At 38.0% G+C, this 18,273-nt stretch overlaps 1 protein-coding gene and 1 non-coding gene across 3 annotated transcripts in view; one reads left to right on the top strand and one right to left on the bottom strand.

The window, feature by feature from the left end:
• The window catches only part of LOC100649047 (plastin-2), a 46,624-nt gene extending 29,923 nt beyond the window's left edge, over positions 1-16,701 (top strand). The window contains exons 1-4 of one of the 2 annotated variants that reach the window (XM_012320247.3): positions 5,835-5,983; positions 8,125-8,555; positions 9,669-10,887; positions 11,668-16,701. In XM_012320247.3, coding sequence (XP_012175637.1) covers positions 5,909-5,983; positions 8,125-8,555; positions 9,669-10,887; positions 11,668-11,865 — 1,923 coding nt within the window. In that variant the 5' untranslated portion in view covers positions 5,835-5,908 and the 3' untranslated portion in view covers positions 11,866-16,701. Of the gene's footprint in view, positions 1-5,834; positions 5,984-8,124; positions 8,556-9,668; positions 10,888-11,667 lie in introns of those variants that run through there. The other variant, XM_003393891.4, reaches the window with a different exon arrangement.
• Positions 15,245-18,055, bottom strand: LOC105667095. The gene is made up of 4 exons (XR_007226117.1): positions 18,048-18,055; positions 17,686-17,796; positions 16,029-16,699; positions 15,245-15,630 (listed from the first exon to the last, which is right to left on the bottom strand). It is a non-coding gene; the product is annotated as an uncharacterized LOC105667095 (transcript).
• Positions 18,056-18,273: the final 218 nt, after the last annotated feature.

The raw sequence follows: 18,273 nt of genomic DNA on the forward strand, positions 1-18,273 counted from the left end.
GTTCGTAGAACAGGTTCGCGCGTTCGCAGGCAACGTTCGCGAGCTTCGTTCTCGCGTACGGCGTCTGAGCGAAGATTCGGGACGAAGATAAAAGATGGGATCCGACGTGAGTAAAAGTCTGCTTATCAAATCTTTATTAGCGTTTTCCCTACTACCTGCCACGGTTGGAATATCTTGAATATTTATTTATTTGTCTAACCATACGCAGTGACGTTTATGTAAATAGTACCGATGTCGGGAGCAGTCTTTTCAATTAAAAAAAAAAATGCTTTCCTCGAGCGTCGCGCGGGAATCATTTATCTCAGCCTTCTATTCTGTCAGATATTGATATTTAGCAAAGAACAGCTTTTGCGTAGCTTTAAAAATTTTCTTGGAACAGGCGTGGTCAGAAATCCAGTCTTCGAGCAACTCGCGATTACGAATTTTATTAAATAGATAACATTCGGGCTAGCAGTTAATGGCGGAAGAATATTATATAGCAACGTAATACAATAACTTCTTGATACAGGACAATCAAAATTACAAGATGGTTGGAATCGGGTTTTAAAATTGTTCTTTAAAGAAAGAAAGACATACGCTATTTGACAAGAATTGGCATTTAAAATTGGCAATTAAAAAGAGAATGTACAACGAGCGAGCTAGTTTTCAAGTGATCAGATTTCGATGTACGATCGATTTTTGCTAATCCTCTGTCGATATTTTCTTTAAATTTATATTACATACAGACTGACTTTATCGTCGAATAATAAGATCAAAATCGAACAACGATTATTTCGATTTTTGTCCACTGGCGATTCTAATAATTTAGGATACACATTATAATTTTTAATTTGTATTCGTTGATCGATATACGATTTTTGTAAAATAAAATTAAACACGTACAAATTAAGTAACACACGTCAAGCTTCTGTAATCGATATTATACGCGAGTTAAGTTGAAATACCTCTAGATCAATGATTACGAGCAGGATGTTATGAAACAAATTGTTATATTTACACCTTTCCTAACTACATATTAAAGACAGCACTGTACGGCAATCAGTTTCTGATTTATTCCGCTCCAAACGACTTTCAATTGCGAAAGTATTAAAACCGTGTACAAGACTAAATTAAAAGAATTGCTTGCACGATAATTTACAAGGATAAATCAATTACAAGGAAAATTAGGATCGTTGTTTGGATACGATTGTTCTTCGAGACATCGCTGACACATGTAAAATATCAGACATCATACGTTCTTGTAAGTAAAATCTCTAACACCATAGCGTCTTTCAAGCCCTCGACCAGCTCCATTATAAACTGAGATTCGAATCTCGGAGAGGTTGCATTTGCTCGTACCAGAGGCTGGCTACAATAATATCGTGCCTTTGTAATTCCAAGCGTATGAGATCACAGTCGGCCAACGAAAAACTCGAGAAAGTCATTACACAGCACGGTGTTTCAGCTTTTTGTACTCATTATTCCGAAACGCCGTGACCACGGGGGGAAACGCAATCACGCTTATGTTAGGAGTACGAATATAGTACGTAATTTACCTATTTGTGAAACGGGTCCTGAGTAACGTGCTTTGAAAAAGGCACGAGGCCTTCAATGAAAATTGCATTTGCAAATGAAAACGGTTTAGTTCCAGAGTAAAGGTAAATTAATGGAAAATAAAATGAACTATCATTATAACGTAAACGTAAAATGAGATACCTTTACATATCGTGAAAGAGCAGCAGCTCTTCTCGAATAATTTCTGGTCATTGTTATCATTATACTGTGGAATTAATAGTGGAAATTTGGCATAAATTGTAATTAGAACAGGTGACTGAATTTCGAGTGTCGAAGATGCAAGGACAAGTATGTATAATAATTATTAGTTGAGATTAGAATACTATAATTTGTTAGAATATTGATACTCGATATTTGATCAAACACTGAAGTTCAACTTTAGTTCAAATTACTAATATAGATATATTGAGCTAGATTCTTGGTTGACCCAACTTCTCTAGATTTTACTAATTTAACTCTTTACGATCATTACATTTCGTTGCTATTCAATTACGAGACAACTGGATTCGATAAACATTTTTATTTTCGTACGATAAAATAAAATTGCCTATCTAACTAATGCACAGTTTTATATCTGCGTCACGTTTTATTAGAATCCAATCATGAAATAACCGAATTAGATAAATAAAATAAAATAAAAATCTCTATTCGTATTTTCATAAAAAATCACGCATGGAATTGCGCAAATAAAGACCCTTCGATGAAACGAAAGACAAGGTACAAACTAAAATTGCAGAACCGTTGTTCGCGTTCGAACACCGTGGAACGAAAAGAGAGAGAACAGAGTCTTCGATGCGAAACATTCTCGGGCATACTCGCGCAATCGATGCTGCTCCTTACGTTACGATCCACCTTCCGGATGCCAGAGAACGCTGATGCGTTTCGTATGCAAAAATGCGTTTCCAACGATACGCCTGTAATTCCTCTTCACGTCCCGCGGATCGCGGCCGATCGTCGCAGCCCATAGAATTCGAGAAAGCGAACAATCTAGCCGAGTAAGCAACCGGTAGGCGTTTCAAGCTTGAGTAAATGTATAACTCTTGCCAGTTGCACAATCAGCGTGCCAACTCTGTAATGTGCTATATTGTTCTTCGTTTGTTTTCCTGGTTGGTCACTGTCTTTGCGCGCTAACGTTGTGCTTTCTCACGTCTTTGCGTGTTATTCAGTTCACAGTCGACCCGTGTCCGAGATTGCACGGAGATGCAGGTAGTTGCATACTTTAAGGGGCAAGATCGACCGATCGTTGCGAACGTTTGAGAGGCAATCGAAACGCAAAGAAATGTCGATTTGTTGATGGAATAGTGATTTTTATTATTATTTTTAATACTTTTTGGTATTTTTTAAAGGTATAGATATCGCTGTATTGTTTATACAATGTGTAGTATAACGAAATGTAAGAAAAATTGAAAGGTGTCTTTTGGTAGAATTTTCTTGAATAATGATATTAACGATATTAAATTCTTGCGATGAGAGGGGTTCTTGTGGCAGTTTTTATTTATTTTTTAAATAAATTCAAGATTGAGTTCCTAAAAACCTTGATCTATACAGTGGCGAATTTCTTTTTTAGTAGATTTTGTAGATTCCTAGAATATCCGGAATTTCTTATCATAGAAAATAGGGTACGATGATAGGACGATGGTTGTGTAAATGGGACACACGGGGTTAGGTTGGGTCGAATGTTTGAACAGAAGTTCAACGTTATTTACTTGCTCTTCGTCGATCTAACCTCGGATTTAACATCGATTTGATTCGTTTAGAACCGTTCTTATTTTCTATTAACCGATCTCAATCTCTTCCATTAATCGATCCCAAAGAGGATATTTCTTTTTAATCCCTGCATTGAATATCGAATTAGCAATAACATTTGTTCAAGTTAATTCATTTTATTACTGGATAAGAGTTTAATCTCATTAAATACACGCCAGACTATTTCCATTAATATATAATTATAAGAGTTTCGAAAGTTATAATGTTAAATATTATACGACAGCAAACGTTATGCAATATCTCAAACAACTCGATCTAGGTTTATTAACATTAATGTAATGCGATTACACAGAATTAGCGCAATGAGAAACATTATGAATTGATTGATAAAGCGGATCGGATCGTGCGCCGAGTGAAAAACGAGACAGTTATCGATACTCGACTTCATAGAGAGAATGGTAGGTGGAAAGGTAGATTTACGTTGACCTGGTTACAAATTACCCACGATCGAATTGCCGCATTTTGCCGGGTCAACGCGCTCCGCTTGACTTCTCGGTATTTCGAGCGCAATACCACGATATTAAGTCATCGCGACGTTACTTTCATATCGTTTAATCAAGAACGCTCGCTTATCCCGTTTGGCACTACGTTTTTTAGTCTTTTAATCTCGTAGAAAATTATGCGAATATTTGCTTCGTCCACAAAACTTGGATTTGTCTCTGACAATACTGAAAATTCGACGAGAAATACGTCTATTACTCGACTTTCTATTTCGTTCTGTTTCTTTCGCTTTTCCCATACAAAACACTCGCGGTTATCCGGAAAGCCACCTATCGATCGCATAAAAATGAAAGTAGTTAAAAATCTAAATAATTCGATCTTTCAAATATTATAACGAATATATATTTTGCTTTGGGTATTTTGCATATTTTTATATCTACATTCTAATCCTTAAAAAACGTATAAGCAGTCCAGTCTGGTTGTTAGCTATACGAAAATATATTTGTGGTTTGTTGCAACGAGATGGTTACAAAAAGGAGTTAGAAAATTCACGGCTAAATAATTTCTGACACAGGAGTTGTCGCTGTCTCGAACTTTTTTCCTAATACGAAAAGAGAGAATCAAAACTTAGGCTGTTTGCGTTTCCTACGTTGGCTTTGGTAGTTTTCGGAGAAAGTTTATTTTACGTAAAATCCTTGCATTGCATGTACGAATGCTATTACAGTAATTTCTGGATAGAACTCGAAATCGTCGTTCTTTTATATAAAATATACAATAGCTTATTTTTAATAATTGCAATTTACGAATATATGACATCGGCGCTTCTTGCATCAACTTACACGCATAAATACATACATTTCGGAAATTTAAATTTCCATTAAAGTTATAAAAATAGTAGAAAAGTGTAGCAGGAGACCACCAAGTTATCAAAAGTGATTTTCTCAAAAGAACGAATAATGGTGAAATGTTGTAGCTACAAGAGTTTTCCGTATACCCCGATTATCACGAGCTTGTTACAAAATTTTTAAAAAGTCACTCGTTATCGCTGCCGATCGCTAATCGTTATGCGATTGCCTTTTTTCAGATAGACGATTATTATCGTTCTATTAGGGATTGTTACACGGAACAATTAGCCGGCCATTTAATCGCGGTACTTTAATGCGATAAACCCTGGGAAACCGCTTTAATCAGTTTGTTGTGCTTTCGGTCTGTCAATAATGGCGTGGGTTTGTAATCGGGTTTTACGAGGTTGCGCGGCAATTTCACGAAATGTATCGTTTCTACCTTCTGTTTACCTTATTAGTCGCGGATGGAACATTTTTGTGGCACGAAGCTTTGACCATGAAAATAAAGAAACGATCGAACGGCTGACGATAATCAGAGAAAAAATCGTTCGAGTGTATTATTTTGCTGTAAAGCAGATAAGTACAGGAGACAATATAATAGTATCTATACTTATCTAAAGTCATCTAATACCTAAACTTATTTCCCGTGATAATGTCGACATCTAATTCTTTTAACGTTTGAATACACTCGAAGATAGATATTTTATTCGCGTGGAGTATTCAAGCCCAAAAATTTAGACACGTACACGATCCTTTAACCCTATTCGATTTATAAATCGAAAATATGAAACGATAAATAAGATTTCTATTTATTTTATCAGATCGATCGACGCGACATTTCCTGTTGATAGTGGCTAGTATCGTTCGATGCATCGATATCCGTAAACACATAGAGATTTTTCTGTTAAATACCAATTTGATCCGCAATTTTCTCAATGATCTTGCTACTCGTATTGCTTATACTCCGAGCCTCTCGATTAACAAGTCGCATGAGATAAGCGATAGCATCCAGATAAACAATCTGTTACGCCACTTTCTTTCGCGATTTGGTATACAAATGAAGTTCCGAATAATTGGAAAATCATTCGATACGACTTACGTTATTATGTCATTGTATCGATAAGGCGTTAAGTTATCGTATGAATTTCTTTTCTTGGCCGTTCCTTTTTATCGAACATCCGATAACGGTGATAACAACCGAGTCTAAATGCAACATTCAGTCCCTCGCAGCATCGTAACCCGGTTTGATCATTTTTGTCGGAGCGTGTTACCTTCCACGTTCTCGTTCCTCTACTCTTGCCATGGAGCTCCGCGAGATAAAAAAATGGGACGTTCTCGAGGAATTCTCGAAGGATTTCTCTTCTTTTTTCAGCCTAGTAAGTAGCTTCAATCGGTTTTCCGTCGAGTTACGCCTTTACGTAAGCCGCACGAGTGTCCGCGAAGCGAATCGATTAATCGTTGGGCGTGAAAGGCACGCCACGATCATCTGCCGGTCCATTTTTAACCGTCAAATCAGATTTCTCGACGAATGCTCGTGAAATAAGTGTGAACCATAATGTGAATCGAAAGTGTCGTAAAATAGCTTGGGCGGATCGTAATTGCGCGTTGAATCATTCGTTGATTTATCTGTCGTGTAGAAGTTTATCAGTGAATTCCAAGAATGGAACAATATTACACCGAATGAATTTAGAAACTTCCGAATCAAGATGTTGCGTTCGAAAGTTAGAAGAATCTCGTGCGTTAGATCTGGAAGCTCGAACATCCGAATCTTCAAAAAGGAGATTTATTTTTTTCTTTTGCCAACATTGAGCTCCTCTAGGTAATTTTCACCACGCAAAATCTCGAAGAATCTTATGGTAAATTTGAATACTCTGGGATCTGTGTTCTCAAGAATCGAAACTACTTCTTCTTTGTTGTTTTTTTCTATCTCTATTGTATAATCGTGGCGGAACAAACACAGTACAACCGTCTAAGCTAGTTTAAACATAGATATCTCCATTGATAGAAATACCAAGGCTGCTTTTTTTTTTAATTCATTAATATTTCATAATTGGAGAGATAAAACGGAGTAACCAGATTCAGTTATTGCTTTATATCAGTAGGTAGCGTTAAAGTATGCGTAATGTTCTTTAATCGGAGTATTCGAAAGAGTTAAGAGGCGATGAAAACTGTCTCGCGATGATAGAAGAGAAACGACCGACTCGGTGAATGAAGAACGATTCAGTGGCAAGAATAAAATGGTAATTAGTCGATTGTAACACGGTTTCCCGCGAACTGGCATAAAGAACTGTCGATTAACCCCGATGCAGCTTTCCAAGAAGGCGCATGCACGACCATTCCTAACGTCGTCATTGACTATTGTTCTCCGTGGAAATTACACCGCCTATAATCACGACTGCACACTTGAAAACTAACGACGAGACTTTTATTGCAGACGACCTAGATATCGTTGGTTGAAAGGCGGCGATGAAACATTATTCCCTCCATTCACACGTGCGATACGCTCGTGTTTAAACGATCGGGGATTGGCCGAGCATATGTCGAAGGGTTTCTTTTTCCTTCGGAACGCGGTTGTTTCTCGGAAAGTTCCGCTACCGAACTCGCGTGAATTTTCACGGTATCTGTTTCTAGTATTTCCGATTCGATTAGATAAGCGATCGAATTATACGAAAGCCGAACTAGGAAAGTTGCCGCGTTTTAGCTAACACGCTAACAGCGTGTACTTAAACGCGTTAATACACAAATGATTACTAGACCATGAATTTTTATGGGCACAATTGAGCTATAGGAATTTCCTACTTTGAATGTTTTATGTATTTTTGTGCGTCGTATATATTCTGTACATTTTTACACCTTGAACATAAGCGAAGCGAAACTATTTTCAATTTTTACGTACGAACCCTACTTTACGTACCTGAAATCGCGATCCTCAAGAACCAGAGCGATTTTTCCTGAACACTGCAGTTCTCCGATTTATCTCTGACATCCAAAGGATCCAAGAATCCTGCGACAGACCCGAAGATTATAAGACCTTCAAATCCCGAAGAATCGAAATTATCCTTCCTCGACAGTGCAACTCTCTGATCCAGCTTTAACATCCAAAGATTCCGCAAATCCTGTTCTACGTACGAATCTGGAAATTCCAAAATCCTGAGTCTTCAAGAATCAAAGCTATTTTTACTGAACACCGCGACTCTTCAGTCCAACTGCGACGTCCAAAGATTCCGAGAATCCTACGATAGATCTGAAAATTAGAAGAATCCTTAAGAGTCAAAGCTATTTTCTTTCTAACATCAACACTCCGCGATTTTGGTCGAATATCCAAAGATTCCAAAAATCCTAAACCCGAGAACTGGAGTACCTGAATCCTCAGCAACCGGAACTATTTTCCTGAATCCCGTGACTCTCGAATCCAGCTCATGCACCCGAACGCTTTACGTACAAAAGCACGTCCTTGGCCTCTTTTAACCGTAGCCGGAAAGAGACTGCAAGTCTAAAGAAACTTCGTTTCTGTTAGATCGACGAGAATGGGGACGGGTTCATCAATCTTACGGAGTTGCGAAGCGCTTTGGACATCTGTGGCTTCAAGATGCCCGGTTACAAGGTGCGTCAGATGATCGAGGAATACGACGACAAGCAGAGGTCGGAGCACAAGGGACGACTATCCTTCGAAGAGTTTGAGAAACTCTGTAAAGAACTGAAGGCGAACGAATTGGGATCCACGTTTAAACAAGTTGTCTCGAAGAAGGAGAATTTAGAAACATTGGGAGGAATTTCCGAGGCATCCAGCGAAGGGACTACGCATTCTGTTAGATTGGAGGAACAGCTCGCCTTCAGCGACTGGATCAACACAAATTTGTCACACGATCCTGACTTGAAACATCTGTTGCTCATCGATCCGGAAGGCAAGACCTTATACGACAAGGTTAAGGATGGAATTCTTCTCTGGTATGTAATTTATATTTTCTATTATCTATATATATATATATATATATATGTAACTTGTATAAAATAGATTATTTATTGATACGTTCACGATTCTTTGATCTGTGTGATTATTCATAACGTATGATTAGATATAATACATATGTTTACAACATGTGATTATATATAATAAATCACCTTGACTATGAACCTATCGATATTTCTATTTTTATTAGATTGGTTGCAAAAATAGTGTTCGGAAATTTTATTTTTACATTTACGCTTTTATTCGAGGATTTCTACAAATTGCAAGTAATTGTTACAGATCAAAATGTATAATTAGAGTATGCAATTGCAATTGTATATTTTGATCTATAAAGAGGCAGTACGATATTAACATTGAAATTAATCGCTGTTGAAAATTTCATTAATAAATTGTTCCGTAACAGGGGAACATTTTTAAACTTGTACTTTGTATTAGGTCATCCCATAAGTTCGTTCCGTTTTTCGAGCGGTTGTATATGTTGAGATTGTTTACATACCTTTCAGTTTCATGAAAAAATGTAATGCCCCTCTCGTTGTACAACTTCTTCCCATTTTTCAAGCGCATTGGTCCCTTATCGCCGTATGTTTATAAATCGACACATGAAATGTGATATACACAAAAGTCGGCACGAACTTACGGGATGACCTAATACAAGTTTTATGGGAATAGTCTTTCTCAAATATATCGATATCTGGTCTTAATCTTCATGAATCTTGTCGACGAGATGAATGTTCGAAAATCAGATCAGCTATAAGTTGGAATATTAATATTTTAATAATAAAAATGAAAAATTCGATAGCGATGGAATAAGTGGATTATAGCATAGATAGAAGATGTTCTAGTAACTTATCTATTATTTCTTCTAATAAGTGACAATGAATACTGCATGAAACGCCAATTAATAGAAATTTTATCCAAGATAATTAATTTCTTTCTTTCCGAAAAACATTCTGGTCGATCAAATAAATCGCTCAGCCTATAAACACACGAATCCTTCTATTTTGACGCTCGGAAAGACAAATCCAATTATTATTTACCTAATCGATTAGAAATTGCTACGTACGATTAAAAAAAAATGTCCTCTATTTCAGCAAAATAATCAATCACTCCTGCCCAGACACGATCGACGAACGTACCATCAACAAGAAAAACCTGACCCTCTACAAGAAACACGAGAACCTAACGCTGGCCCTATCATCAGCCCAAGCTATCGGTTGCAATATCGTGAATATCGACGCGCACGATCTGACGAAAGGTTCGCCTCACTTGGTCCTGGGTCTTCTATGGCAAATTATACGTATCGGCCTGTTCAACCAGATCACCCTGGAAAATTGTCCAGGCTTGGCCACTCTCCTACAAGACGGAGAACGCATCGAAGATCTTCTAAAATTATCACCGGAATCTATCCTGCTCAGATGGGTGAACCATCATCTGGAAAACGCCGGTATAGCCAGACGATGCCACAATTTCCATACGGATATCACCGACTCGGAGGTCTATACGTACCTCATCAAGCAAATCGCACCGAACACGGCTGGAGTTACTCTGGAGGCTCTAATGGAGCCGAACCACACCTCTCGAGCGGAAATTATGTTGCAACAGGCGGCTAAGCTGGGCTGCCGTAGCTTCGTAACACCCAGCGACGTGGTCAATGGCATATACAAGCTGAATCTCGCCTTCGTCGCCAATATGTTCAATAACTATCCTGGCCTGGACAAACCAGAAAGCAGCATCGAAGGCTTGGAATCCCTGGAAGAGACGAGAGAAGAGAAAACGTATCGAAACTGGATGAACTCGATGGGCGTGATGCCTCATGTGAATTGGCTGTACTCCGATCTGGCCGATGGCCTTGTCATCTTCCAGCTTTACGACATCATCAAACCAGGCACCGTGAACTGGAACAGGGTGCACAGAAAGTTCACGAAACTGCGCAAGTTCATGGAGAAATTGGAGAACTGCAATTACGCGGTCGAGCTTGGGAAAACGATGAACTTCTCGTTGGTCGGAATCGCTGGCCAGGATATCAACGATGGAAACGCCACGTTGACTTTGGCTTTGATCTGGCAGTTGATGAGATCGTACACGTTGTCGATTCTCACGTCGCTGGCAGGCACCCAAGGTAGCACTTTGGTCGAGAAGGAGATCGTTCAGTGGGTGAACTCGAAGCTTCAAACGGCAGGGAAGACGAGTGGTATCAAGGGTTTCCAGGATTCGTCGATAGCCGATGGAAAGGTGGTGATCGATCTTATCGATGCCATTAAGCCGGGGTCTGTGAACTACGACCTCGTGAAGGAAGGTGGAACCGAAGAGGTGAGCTGTAGGGATTTCTTGCTTCAAGGCAATAGAATTTGGTTGATTTGTTGATTTTAAAGTTGTTGAGATCGTAAACGTCTCGAGTTAGAGTTCAGCCAAGTCGTTTCTTATTACGAAGCTTTCTCTCGGGAATGAACTCATGGTTGGTGGAAAATTACGAACGAGCCTTTGTTAATATTAGAATATTTTTTCTATAGTTTCGAAATAATCATCGAGCAACTTGTGTCGATTTACATAAAACAATTTGCCATTGCCTTAGAAAATATTGCAAGCCATTTATGGACTGTGGTATCTATGGTATTAAATGACTTTAATGACCTGCAAAATGCATAATTTGCCTGATATACGAACCTTATTTTCTTACTTACGTAATATAATGTAACCTGCCCGAAGGTGAAGTTAAAAAAGATAACAATAAAATTTACATGAATTTCGATATTTTAAATATACAATTCAAATTAGAAAATCGCGTTTAATCTTTGAATATTTATATCCGAGTATCTGTATCGTTTTAAGAATAGAAAGACCTAATGTTTTAATAAATAAGTTACCACGAAGTAAAGGCGAAAAACCATATACGTAAACCGATTCTTTCGCATTTTCCACAAACCGAAGAGATTTGTTACCAGTGAAACGGCGCAATTTGGATCGAAACTCTATAAAACCCAAACGATTCGAACATTGTAAAAAATCAACAAGAGGAGACAAACAAACCATCCAAATGATCGCTTCGCTTACACGAAATTAACGCACTAATTCACGTGAATTTCATTTCAGAACAATCTGGACAACGCAAAGTACGCGATATCCTTGGCCCGAAAATGCGGCGCACGCGTGTACGCGCTGCCAGAGGACATAACCGAGGTGAAACCGAAGATGGTGATGACTGTGTTTGCCTGTCTGATGGCGATGGACTACATCCCCAATATGGATTCCATGAAGCAGCAGAACAACATTGCGAACAACGGTCAATAATGTCGCGCCGCTTGCGATTCGTCCGCGTACGGTGTTTTCGCTGTGCACGGCAGGAACTGTGTCGACTGAGCCACGGTTTGCGCGCCGTGTCTCTTCTACGAGCGTAATAATTGTATATACACCTAGGTTAGAGTAGTTTGTTTTCCAAGACCGGAGCGACAAAAAAAAAAAAAAAAAAAAAGAAAAGAGAAAGAGAAAAGAATGGAGAAGAAAGAAAAGGAAAATGGAGAAATACCGGACCGAGAGAAGGGGAAGAAAAAATCGCTTAATACAGAGAGACGACGATTTAAACGAACACGTTCTTTTCACGTCGTCCGCTAGTTAGGCAGATACTTCGCAAGATTTCGTTTGATTCAGAGCATGCGACGAAAGTGATTTTCCAAATGGTGGTTTTTGAAATTTTTTAGTAGATAGAGTGGAAGAGAGTACAGGACAAATCGTCACGTAGACTTTCGCTAACGAGCTTTCAGTAAGAATCGTACGAGGATACAAGTGGAAAGTGTTTGTCATAATCGGACGGTTCGGACGACGCTTTAGATAACAATTTTTTTTCCCGTTTTTTGCGGAAAGGAAACATGTTTCGACGAGATATAATGTTGCTTATCGATCGCTGATTGTTCGCCGAGTATGTACTGTGCACCGTGGTTTGTGATATGGGATTTCTCCTTCTCCGCAATGTTTCCGCAATCATATCCCTCGTCTCACTCTCTCAATATTTGTAACCGTGATCATTTTTTTTTTTTTGATTTGTATAAATCGATTTTGTAACGATGTCTGTCTGTCAATGGTATCGATGATAAGAGGAAGATTCGATACGACGATCACGATCTTATACGAAATATCTGAACGTTAAGAGACTTCGGTACACTCGAGGGGACGAAATAATTCGCGTATACCGGATATACGTGGCTTTCAAATTGTCGATTATATATACATATATACATATATTTACATTCTTAGATCATATATACATATACATTTGAGATGTGTACACGTGTTTGATACTGCGAGTGTGAAAATTGTCAAAACTTTACAATGGCAATGTCTTCGATCAATGAGTCAATCAATCGAGCAATTCAAACGAAACGAAACTTCTAGGAGAACGTTGTATCTATGCATCTAGTGAAAGAAAGAAACAACAAACTGCTTTATACGAAGCTTATATCGCGGGGTACCATTTTCCAATGTTCATCTCTAAATAGATCTTCGTAAAAAATTGTTCGTATCGTTTTCAGGCAAATATTTCATTTTCATCGAACGATACGTCTGAAGACGAATTATACACGATATTTGGATTCGTTTAATAAAAAAAAGAAAGAAAGAAAGAAAGAATAATACCAATCGAAGGCAACGTACAAAGGAGAACGTATAAGAACTGAAGAAACTATCGTCGTAAATTTGTGACGTGTCAAGCTTTTTTTATTTTCGTGTTGTACCCAGTCATTCGCCATGATTTAACACGGTGAATACGATCGATGCGACGCGTGAACCAATTCCATATATCGTCGACGAACGAAATGAACGCACAAGGATCATTGTAATCGTGCCATTATAAATATCGAAATCGTAATCGTGATTGGATGCTTGTTGTAATATTTAACGATCGATTCCAACAAAACGTACTTATGTATTTAAAAAAGAAAGAAGAGGACGCCTCAACCTACATTCTACAGGGAGCGACGAAACGACGCTGGTTCCTCTTGGTCGTACGAATTTTTTTATATTTGGCGCGCGTATTCCGACGCAACGAAGCGCACCCTGTAACTGAGAGAGCGTGCAAGTTAGGTTCGTTGCAGACGAACTACGCGATATCGTTGCAATTTTGCATCGTTTCTCATCGAATCTTTTATCAACGCAGTTTCGCATCGAATCACTTTGCAGCGATGTCGTACGATTCGACAGATTGATATTTCCAAAGCTATAACGTTTCGCTGTTACAAGGAATCAATGGCTGGTGTAACCGAGCGACGTGAAGTTGTCGCAACTTCACATAGCGCGCCAAATTTGAACCAGCTACAGAAAATTCACGCGCCTTTCCAATCAGACGATTAAACTGTCAATTCGTACATTATCGACGCAAAATCGCAACGATGCCTCACTCGTTTCAACGACGAATCATTCTTTCGTAGTTCGAAGATGTCATTTGGCAATAGAAGCGAAAGGTCGATCGACTGAATTTACTTTGTACTTGTTGTACCGTCTTCTTTTCCTCTGTTTTATTAGAGAAGAAATTTTGCGCATTATATGCGATGAATAAGCGCGACGAGCGACTTGTCGAGAGCTTCGTACGGAAAGTTCAGCTTTTAAACGTTTTAGGGACCGCGCTATGTATTCGAGGAAGAATCTAAATGCATTTTCTACCGCGACTATACGACTATATGTTCGTTAGGTCTCAACTAAATTAAGATTAAAAGTCGGTTGGTTAATCGATGAATCGTACGAAAAGAAGGATCGTACTGGGAAGATCGATCGTAACTTGAGAATTAAATATCGAACGTGCAATCCATCGATGCTTGGGGCATTCCTACGTGGAAACAAAAGGAAACAAGACAAGTTTCTCAAAGAAACAGGACACAAGCTAAGCGTTTCTTAATTAAGGATCAAATTATCCTTTCGACCGTTAGATGAAATCGCGCGTTACGTTATCCATTCCATAGATAACATTCGTACCAGGCTGCATTTGTTTCTGAAGTATCAGGATACGAAATTACATTCCGTGTATCCTGAGTCGAGATAATCGAATTCGAAGGATGAGAAAGAAATTTAGAAACATTCGAAACGCTGAAGAACGCGTTTCGATATTCTCTTCTGTAATCTCCACGAGTATCGGGACGTAAATCTTTTAAAAGAGGGCCGTTTGCAATCCGAACACCTAGATTTAAGATTTAGTAAGGAGAGAGAAATTTTGCTCTGTTCCCTAAGGCGAAAATTAGATTAGGAAAAGAAACAAACAAACAAAAAAAAAATAGAAAAAAAGAAAAAAAAAGAAAAAGAAGAAAGAAAGACACGCGTGGACGCAGGGGGAAGATCACGAATCACGTTACGCTAAAAGATTTTTTTTCCCTGTATTTTTGTTTTAATCGATTCGTCAATCAATTTCAACTTACAATGATCGCTGAACCAGAGAAAAGAAATGTGTATACGTTCACATACACACGATATTCTGTGCGTATATGGACGTGTGTGGGTCACCGTAGATATATAATTTAATGTATCCGTAATTTAAATAAAAAGAAATTTATCTAATAAGATTTGTGTAAGATTTTAAGAATGTAAATGGTAAACGCGTTATTTAAGGTGAATAATGTATGATACCGATAAAATAGTATACATAATAGGAGAGATCGTAGGTATTTTGATGTATTTTGATATGAGACTATTTATTGTCTTTCGTTTATTTTTTTATCATAAATTGGACAAAACATTCTATGGTACATTAATATCTTGTCTGTTTTTAACTTAGTGCTTGACGTCGACAGATTATAATTTGTCTTTTTAATCTATAACTGTATTTCAAATTATCCCAGAAATCGTTTATTTCATCGGAAATATGTTCTTCATCTCTGAATTCGCCACGATGCTAGTTATCGATGAATCAGGAATTTCAAGCAATTCTCGTTTGGCTGCTCGAATATCTCTCAGAGACACACTTACGTATTGCGTCATAGCCGACAGTTTCTTCTTTTCCGTGCCCAAAGTGCCCATCCTTGTCATCGACGAGACGAACTGATAGTCGCTCACGAAGACACGCGTAGTCGAACTTTCCTAGAAACACGAGAAGAATCGTTAGAGCGGGTCTAATTTTTTAATTAGCAAGTTTTTTCGTATGATATAACTTTCGTATCGGTAAATTCGATATAATAAAAGTACAAAGAATCGCGAAACTAATAACGTCAGATCCACGAAGGATTAGAAAATTGCTGCTTGCAATTTCTAAGAAATTACGAAATTACCAATAAGATTAAACCTACAAAAGGATGACTAGTGGCAAATTTACAAAGAGTCATAAAATTACCAAAATGAGATTTACAAGGAATTACACAATCACAAATTACAAAGAATAATATTAGAATAATTCTAGAATAATTGGCACAAATTTGACGAAAGCTAAAAGAAAAGAAATTTCTTCTAAATCGTCGAATATCATGGATAAAGTCGCTCACTAGATGCGAATCGAGATCCGCTTCGACCACGATATTGGCACCGTAAGATCCGAAGTAGAAGGATGCGTAGTAGCTGCAGTTATTCAGATTAGTCGTTTTCTGGATCAGTATAGTCTCGCTGGGAACTTTGTTCAATCGTGCCAGAGATTCCAGCTCGTATCTGTTATTCTTTATTTTGTTCATCATTCTCTTGGAGGGATAGTGATTTATCGTAACGGTCACGTCGCATTCTCCGATTGTCGTGTTCTCCGTAACGTGGAACGTTCCATCGGGCACGCCATTCAAGTCCACTCCGATATTAAGTCGTTCGGCGATCAATTTAAAATTATTCAAATGTTCAACTTCGACTTGATCGTTCACCGTCAGATGGTCGATGCCAGACTCGCTGAATTTTATTTCGAATGGTTCCTCGCTCATTAGGTGTCTCGATTGTTCCTCTGGTATGTCGATTTTATTGTCGTTCGTGATGTCGATGCTTTGCCGTCTGACGTTTCCCAAATGACAGTACAATCTATCAGAGCCTGTCGGTCTACAGAAGAGGTTCATCACTGTGTAGTTTGACGTTTGAACTCCATCGTGGTTCATCGGAGTCGAAGTAACGTTCATCTCTACGTCGAACACGTACTCTGGTCCATATTTCCAGACGCTCTCGTCGATCGTCACCCGGGCCACTGAAATACAATAAAATTCTGAATAATTTTTATCGTTCGACGCACGTTACGGTATCGTTGTTAATTCTTTCACACGTAGGATCAGTTAATTTCGTTCGTCAATTCTGTCTTCCCTTAACTCTTTGAGATTTTTATTAGATATTTCATTAGACACAGCTTTTATACAATTCAGCGCAAACACATGGCATTGCAACTATTTATTATTAATTTTCTTGTAATTTTCTTTACCTCGGTCGATTTATTTTTTATAATTTTTAATATATTGTACTTTTGCACTTGATACACCTGCTCTAATTGGTACAGTTATAGTTTCCAACTCGTTGTCACACAGAATTCTAAGTTCTCGTTAGACACTTTGATCAGATAGTTTTAGTTTAGACGATTTACTTCTCCGGATATTTAATCAATTTTGACGTTAATTTTCAAACACTGAACTAGGCTAAACAGCACTTACTCTAGTTGACACAGTCACGGTTTCTTCTTTCAACGCAAGCGGAACTCTACGTTTTTGTCGTTAGCTTCTTTTCACGAGTTATTTTAGTACATTTATTTTTTTTTTTTTTTACCGATTTTTTCGGTTTTAGGAAATTTTAATATTAGTTTCTCTGTTCGGACGTGTTAAATTATTATTAAAGCGCATTCTCTACGTAACGAAACGACGATGGGACAGGACGACAAAATTCTAATTTTTCCTTTTTATTTCAATATTCGTTCTAATTTGAAAATTTTACGAGCGAAGCGAGTTGTACGTTATGAACAAGCGAATGAGCGAATGATTATGAATAAATAGTTATAAATGATAAATAGCTATTTAATATATCGATTTAAAGTGATTAACGCCTGTAGACGTTTTTTTTTTTGTGCGCTATCGAAGGAAGTTACGATTTGCAATTAGCTGTGAATTATCGTTTGCATAAGCAGTTCCTGGCCCGATTCAGACAGATTGACGATAAAGACACAGTTAAATGGAAAATTGGCTTACCGACCTAAGAAGAACGGGATTAATAAGGCGAGCATGTCGTAGCACTGCTCTCAACTGGTTTAATACTCTTCTTCGGCTTGAAGGTCCTTTTATATCGCCGATATACTCTGACGACCTCGTCGTGTAATTTAATTAAGCCGTCCCACCACCGACGCTGTAATCGCAAATTATGCTACTTCGATCTGGGATAACTCGCAACATTCGAGATATAAAATGAAATTCTATAACGTTTCCATTGATTCTACGATTGCATCCTTTAAAATATATTTTCTCTGACAAAGTGCTTTCGAATAATAATCACAATCTTTATAAGGAGTATATTAACAAAATTTCAATCGGTATATTCGCTTTAATTTATCCTATTACATGGACATTATTCCATTTAACGGTAATCGGCGTAATTTTAATTCGAATTTTAAAAATAAATGTAATTCATTTCTAGAAAGCAACTCGATAAGGGGCACAGTGTTTTCTACTATACCGACTGTAGCTAGTTTCACGTTATCAGTTAAGCAAGAGCGATCTCGCAGTCGTAGATCGTCTTAACAGTACCAAATTCAAAAATCTAGTTGTTCTTTCGAACAGTGAATCG

The sequence above is a fragment of the Bombus terrestris genome, chromosome 2 (assembly GCF_910591885.1).
Source record: "Bombus terrestris chromosome 2, iyBomTerr1.2, whole genome shotgun sequence".
Taxonomy (NCBI): domain Eukaryota; kingdom Metazoa; phylum Arthropoda; class Insecta; order Hymenoptera; family Apidae; genus Bombus; species Bombus terrestris.